The 7,584-nt window shown below is 44.6% G+C and overlaps 1 protein-coding gene and 1 long non-coding RNA gene across 2 annotated transcripts; one reads left to right on the top strand and one right to left on the bottom strand.

Moving 5' to 3' along the window:
• Window positions 1–912: 912 nt before the first annotated feature.
• LOC6594104 lies at window positions 913–3,194 on the bottom strand. The gene is made up of 6 exons (XM_002019845.2): window positions 2,369–3,194; window positions 2,142–2,296; window positions 1,794–1,902; window positions 1,510–1,733; window positions 1,329–1,446; window positions 913–1,269 (listed from the first exon to the last, which is right to left on the bottom strand). Exons 1-6 carry the CDS (start codon window positions 3,192–3,194, stop codon window positions 1,019–1,021), a joined length of 1,683 nt encoding a protein of 560 aa, XP_002019881.1. The 3' UTR covers window positions 913–1,018.
• A 1,973-nt stretch (window positions 3,195–5,167) lies between these two features.
• Window positions 5,168–6,894, top strand: LOC113567267. The gene is made up of 3 exons (XR_003409385.1): window positions 5,168–5,638; window positions 5,704–6,267; window positions 6,328–6,894. It is a non-coding gene; the product is annotated as an uncharacterized LOC113567267 (long non-coding RNA).
• Window positions 6,895–7,584: the final 690 nt, after the last annotated feature.

Genomic DNA, 7,584 nt, shown 5'->3' with positions numbered 1-7,584 from the left:
TTTGCATGCAATATGCTTTGTTGTTTTTTTTTGGGTTTTCTTTCATTTGTCTATTGTTGGTCGAGAAGTAATTTGTTGTTGTAGACAGCACAGCTCTGGCTCTGGCTCTGGTTGATGATTGCTTTGGTCTAGTTGTTGGTGTTACCAGAGGAACGACTAGTGCACACTTTTACAGTCAGTCAGTCATCCAAGCGATAGATAGTCATGATGTCGCCCGGGTTCAGCCCCACCGAATCGCGAAACAATCAAAATGATATGCAAATGTATGTACCGACAAGAGTACCGCTACGAAAAAGGCGTGGGTTAATTGTGACTTTATCACGGAACCAACGAACACACAGACAAACAGACAGTTGGATATCCAAAAAACAAAAAAACGAAGGGGAAAGAAAAAATCACATCATCCGTTGCAATCGAAAGGAAAAAATCAAATTTATTACAAATTTAAGCATAGAAATCGCAGTAGAGGAGTCGTCGTCGCTATGGCGATGCGGCAAGTTATAGATTTCGTCATAGTATCTATCTATATATTTTTTTTTTTTTTTTTGTTAGATGTGCAAATTTGAAATAAACCTGTCAACAAACACCAACGCGGATTGGAGGACTGGAACCTCCAAGTGCAAGGGAGAAGGGAGAACCGAATGGTGTGTGAACTTACGAACCTGCGGAGGACCCAGACCCGGACACGCCTCCTTCTGTGACGTGATGACGTGACGGTGGGTGGGCGGCGCCAAAACTAAGCCACCAAATCACACAACAACAACAAAACACATTAACACGGGGGCAGCAGCCTAGTGCTGGCAAAGCAACGGATATGGATGTCGTTCCCATAACAAAATCAAATGCCCCCAAGTTTTGACCAAAGCGTAAAAGATTCAATTTTGTATTTGAAGCCAGAAAGGCATCCATCCATCCATCCATTCATCCATCAGCCATGGTGCTGTGTATATGCCTCTCTTATGAACTAGAAATCGACATGGAGATGGCGATGGCGATGGCGATGGCGATGATTCCCAGATCAGACACACAGTTCCTGTCTGTAGAGCAAACGAAAACCGCGACCCACATATTCGGCATCGGTGCGAAAGGGCAGGATGATGGGACCGGCGGCCGTATCCCTCACCGTCGAATGCATCGTAAAATCTTCAGTCTCTCGGCCATCATTGAACCTCTCGCCACACAACGGCACTGAATTGATGGCTATAAAGTCGTCAGGGCAATTGAAGATACCAGCCCCCGCCTGGCCATCAGAAATGAGATCGTTTTCGGCTGGAAAAAATAAAGTTCTTTGATAGGGGATTCTTTTTTAGATTTGTCCATGACTTTACCTTCATCTTTGTTGACAATTTGGAAGTCTGGCTGGTCGCCGCCCAATTGCTCTGTGTTGTAGCTGACGCTGCAGACATTCTTCATACGCGACAGACATATGGCATAATTTAGATTGTTCTTAAAGGAAAATCGAATCTATAGAAACCCAATAATCCACCAATTTGTAATTGAAATACTTACAAAATATGTGGCCTCTCTGTTGTCTACAATGGAGCCATCTGTATCGTAGTTAAAGGACTTGACAATTCCTTCTGTTTCAGTGAAATACTGCAGACAATTATTGGGCGCCAGATCATCCTCCACTTGGGTGACTTTGATGTTGAAAGAACGTCCACCACTGGAGACTTTTACGAATACAGAAAGATATACTTTGCCCTCGTTGGAGTCGCCTACGTGGATGTAAACTGAAGGGAGATTGATAGAGTTTGAAGGTGGAGAATGTTGAAAGATGTTAAGGGACTTACTATGCTGGCCCGTGTTGATGCCACAGAGTATGGGTATCTGGAAATTGGTATTATGGCCTGAAACTATGAACTGATCGTCCACACAATCGCCATTGGTGGGGCGACTAAGCTAAAGGGGAAGAAAAGTACAAAAAGGTGATTATAAAACCAGTAACATTTGATCTATGGGTGGTTCTTGAACTAAACAACTGTGATCTAGTGATTCTTTGAGTAAAGATCGCTTTCTAATACCTAAGGGAAGCCGAGATCAATGATATTCATGGCCGAAAAGCCTGTAGATCAACGATCCTCTTTAAAAAGAATCCTGAAGATCACAGTCCTCCTCTTAAAGATCCCTCCCAATCCCACCTCAAACATTTGAAAATCCAATCTCAGCTGCTGCACCCCCTTCCGCACATTGAGGATCAGCACACAGATCATCATCTCCCGCACTGCATTCGGATAGTTGGGGCTCTCGAAGTAAACGATCTGCTGGCCGGTGACATCGCCACATCCGTTGACAACTGCGAAAGTAGATAGAAATTAGATGCAAATGCATTTGTGAGATCCTCGGACTTGTGGCAACTTTCACTCACAGACACAGCAGACGCCCACGCCCTCGGCACAGCTTTCGGTGGGAATGCCACCCAGGCTCTTGCACTCGAACTCGTGGTAGCACACACCCTCCATGGTGCGTATGTCGCCCATGGAGACGCTGCATTTGGTGTTGGGAAACTTGATCACCTCAAACAGACTGAGAAAGCCTTTGCCCCGCGACTTGGGGGCACTCGGTTGCTTCAGTATGAGATTCGCTTCGATGGGGGAGCCAAAGAGGAGGTTCTTGATCGTCTGCTGGGGCTGCATAATGGAGGTCTTGGTGCTGGACGGCAACATAGGAGGCCCCGGAGGTGGCCTCATCGTTGGTCTTTTGGTGGGCTTCATCTCTGGCGGAGGAGTCGGAGGAGGCGTCGGACTGGGCATCATCTCATCCGTTCCTGGCGGTGGTGAGGGCGATACTTCCTCGGGCAGGGGCTCCACAGGTGCGGATGTCGTGCGCATGGGTATCGTTGGCTCTGGCTCGTCCGGATCCTCCTCTGGAGTGGGCTCTGGAGGCGGTGCTGGGGGCTCTGGTGTTGCCATGGGCATCTCTGTCGATGACGCTGCTGTTGGCTCCTCCTCCTGCGGCTGGGCGAACAGTTTGTGCAGATGGAACCCCGGCTGGTAGCGCATTGTGTACTGGAAACCAATGCCCTCCATTACCATGCCACCAGGACGCTCCGTGATCGTTGGGCCACGCCTACTCCTTCGCATTCCCATGGTCACAAAATCGTCAGTACCACCGACGATGGCTACCACCACGCCCACATAATATAGCGTCAAAACGAGAGCGCTTATCGAGGCATTGCAACGCTTCGACAACATTATTAACGGAACTTCAATCAGCGACTGTCGCCAGTTGCATCTGCCACATGCCACATGCCACCACATCTGTGGTCTTTCTTTCTTTCTGTCTTTATCAGAGCATTAATTGTTGCCTTTCCAGAGATTTTTCAACCTTCACTTTTTGTGCCAGCCAAACAGCAAAAGAAAAACAAAGTCACGCTACTCTGATTGCACTTCTGCAATGTTGGAAGACCGACCACTCTTCTGGGGGAGAGTGTGTCGTGGTGTGGGGTGGTGTTGCTGTTCCAACAGGCTGTTAACAGGCCAAATGTTGGGCTTGCAGTCTTTGGGGGGAATGGGGATAGTTTCTGTTAAGTTTATATCTTGGCTTAGTACTTTCCTACGTGGATCACAGGGCCATGGCAAGAATTTTGACTTTTAGTCTTCTGTTTCTCCAGAGCAGCAGCTCAAGAAGCGATGGAAAACCAGTCGAAACGTTTTTGTCGAGGCACATGTGTCGTTGAAGAATCTTGAGGGAATTTCTGTAGAGTTTAATGTTAGAGTAAACCACTACAATTGCAGTTTCTATAAAGAAACCAAGTGGCATCAATTTTTTTCGAGCCACAAACTTATGATACTCCACTTGTGAAACGCAAAACCTCATTTAAGCCCCATCGATGTCATCTTAGTTTTGCTAAAATCTGCTCAAATGCTAACGAGAATATCGTATAACGTATAACGATGCATAAATTTAGATGGAACGTAGTTGAAAATCAATTAAAACTTTCATAATTAATTATGCCAGACGACAGGCCACAACAGACGCCACATGGCAATCGGCAATCAGCCATCGATTATGCAAATGGAAATGCATTTTGCAATACGAAGCATCAATATGATATCGAAATCTTCAAACGCGAAATCATTTCAATTGCAAAACCGAAATGGAAATCGAAAGAGCACTCAAGAGGCGAGAAGCTAAGTATGCAAATGCCACAGACTAAAAATCCGAAACAATTTAGCAGCAGTTTTTATGCACACGAACCAAGTGGTGCATCATCAGAGATGATGATCATCATGCAGGCCACTGAACGATGATCATCATGGAATCCACAGAGAGATGATCATAGACACATGCATCATGCACAACAAGGTTAAAAATTGTTAATTGTTCGACGAGCGACAGTCGGAGATCCAACTGAAATTGGTATTATTATGCAGGCAACAACAATGCATTGTTGGCTAAAACCCCAGTCGCAGTACTAGTCCCAGCTGCTGCCTGCCTGCAATTGGCTTTGGCTTTGGCGTTGGCGTCGTCTCCCAACTATAAATAATTGCACACTTGACAAATAAAACAACCGTCTATGTCTATGTCTATGGAAAATATGATGTGCCAGTCGTCGGTGTACGAGTATTTTCTGATGCTTAAAAGTGGATATATTAGACGCGACAATGCGGGCGTTTAGTCTTAAAGATAATCATTACGAGAGGAGTTTTTAATGGAAGTTGGGCATCGTTCGGGGCGTACTTGGCATTTCGTGATTGTGGAATAAAATTGCAATTAATCATGAGAGCTACCAATTATTATGCACTCAATCAATTAGCAGGGAGCCACAGAACGTGTGTTGTTGGAGCGATATCATAGACTCGGAGTGTTCTTAGGGGTTCATATATCTCAGATAATCGAAAAGAGAGTGATCTTTAGTTCAGTTGTAGCCTCTAAGTATTTGAACGTCGGATTTACACTAGAGATTCTTTTAAATACTCTGGAGAAGAGTCTCTTGGTACAGAAATATCCTTAGAACAGAGGCAAAATCGCTATAGAGACAACCTCAGAGGTAGAACAATCTCCGGCTTTTCCTTTGAAAGCTATAGGCTATAAATACTATGGAAATTTTATCTTATAAATAAAATTAAATATAGCTTAAATTTATAATAATCAACAGCCTCTTGCTTTAAGAAAATTACAATTTTGTACACATTAAAACTCTTACAAGTCTCTGAAACTCTTCTCCTTGCAGCAACACTTTGCTTGTTTACACAGCACTACACTCTACTGCACTCCACTGCAGATTCTGCTACATCTGCCACATGCAACAGGCATCCACAGAAAAGTCTGCATCAAAGTCTGCCTCAAAGTCTGCTTAGATCACAGACCACAAAGGAAAGAAAAGCAAACGGAGCCCAGAGAACAGAGAAAAAATCTCGAAGCGAGATCCCAAACCCAATCAAACCACACGTACAGACAATTCCCATCCATTAATTGAATCAAATCGAACGTTACGCATGCGTCATGCCACAAAATGACAAAGGGAGCCGCCACTGGGAGAGGCTCACACATGCAGATGATCATAATAATGATTATAATGATGATGACGATAGTTCCAGCCATCTTCTTGGAGGAGACACCGTCTCCACCACCTCCACTCCACCAAAAGCCACAGCAACAGACAGACGCAGAAGCAGACGATGGTAGAAGCCGTGTGTGTAGACAATATTGTTATTGCTATTACTTCATGTTATGTTATGTTCTGTTCTGTATTTGTAGTAAGCAAAGTGGAAATCGCAGTTGGAGACCATCATCCAGAGAGGGAGGGGAATCAGGGACTCTGGGACTCAGGGAAGTGGTGACCAAATCAAACTGCCTCTGGACCATGGACTGTGGACTGCGGACTGTGACTGTGGTTAAAGCCCACTTAATTGACATTTAGTGGACACTCGAATGCAAATGCAACACAGAGGCTTGGGATATACACTGGAATAAACGAAGGGAACGATTGAGGATCGATATACAACCAGATGCTTTGATTCATTGTTAAATTTATTCCCCATTTCAGTAATTTTTAAACTCTGTTTCTGCTGTGGATTATACTGGAGCTGGATACTTCTGTGTTTCGTTAGAGGACTCGGTCTTTCTAAATGACACTTCGGAGATGTCTACACTATGTCCCAGAAAGATCGCCAACTTTGTACGAGCATCTGGAGAGATCCTCTGCGGTATCACAACGGGCCGAAACAGGCCCTGAGGCTGGCAGACGCCTCGACCTAACGTGACCAAGAGGGAATTATGTCTTAGAGGACTCAAAATAGCAGGCGATGATCACACTCCTAGGTAGGACATAGGATTGCTTTACTTCTTCCACCAATTCTGATCAAAGTATTTTATTTTTAGTGGTCCTTGAGATGATCTTCAAAAAGGGATGTCTACATACAGATTCCAAATGTTATCAGAAGAATAAAACACTATAAATCGAGGAGGAATCGGAACTGAAAGATGGACAACAGTCCGAAGAGTACTGGAATCTTCAGAGCAAAATCTGTTTAAGATATGATCACCTTCTCGATCTTAGGGACACCTTTTTGGGTGTTTTCTTGCAGTGCATGCCACATACCAAAGCGAGTGTCAGGCTGCGTGGATTTTGGCTGGGCGCGATTCTCATCAGTAGTGCTATAAGTAGTTTTCCTTTTCGAACTTGAATGCTCGTCTCTGGCAGCTCTCTCTCTCCCTCTCTGTTGGCATTCTAATGCCCTCCCCTCGTGCCTCGTGCCTCGTACCCCCAATCCATCCGTTGATAATGAGCATGTTCTCCAGTTGCCATTCCTGTTGCTCATGATTTCTGAAGATGCGACTGCAGCGGCGGCTGCAGAAGTAGCATTCGAAGAAGTAGCTTCAACTGAACCCAGACATCATTACAATATAATTGATGGGTTATGGCCCCGCTAACGGTACTGGCCAAAATGTTTCCTTGGATTCTGTTTCTTGCTTTAGAAGGAGGAGGAGGAGAAGCCAGTTTTTGGTTTGGGGAAATTATCATTGTTCCGTTTGACAGCTGGCGAGGAGTTGTGCGTATGGTTATGGGAGTTGCTTTGGAGTTTCGGCTATGAATATGGAAAATGGTTATAGTGCCACCAAATCGGGCGGGTAATGTGAGCCGCTGACATAGAAAACTACTTAGGATTTGCTAGAGAAAATGTGCAGAGAATGCAATAGGTTCTTGAATTTTTGCGCACAGAAAAGGTTTGAGTCCTGGGAAGCGAAATTACTTGATTTTGAGACCAGAAATATTGTCAGACATGAGATACACATATCCCGACTACCTTTAAAACGCTCCCTAACTTCATAAATCAATTCCCAGGGCCTTCAATCTCAAAAAACAACCAGAAATCGCAGCAAAAACTTTCAAGAACCGCCCTCCTATATATGTATGTATCTGCTCAACCGAAACGAATCTCTGGCCGCATTCGCGTGAATCAAAATCGACTAAAAACCCTATTCATTTCAATGTCATTTGGCAGTCGAACAAAAAAAGAAAACCGAAGCAGCAAGGCAGAAGGCCAGGGCACTGAAAGTATATCTCAAAAGTGTATCTGTATCTGCATCCAAATCGAAAACGTTTAGGCGAAAAAAAAGGCACCAGAAATTACAGCA

Source organism: Drosophila persimilis, unplaced genomic scaffold (genome assembly GCF_003286085.1).
Source record: "Drosophila persimilis strain 14011-0111.01,24,50 unplaced genomic scaffold, DperRS2 tig00003933-arrow-pilon, whole genome shotgun sequence".
Taxonomy (NCBI): domain Eukaryota; kingdom Metazoa; phylum Arthropoda; class Insecta; order Diptera; family Drosophilidae; genus Drosophila; species Drosophila persimilis.
The sequence above is the reverse complement of the archived record's forward strand: the minus strand, read 5'-3'. Positions and strand labels throughout refer to the sequence as shown.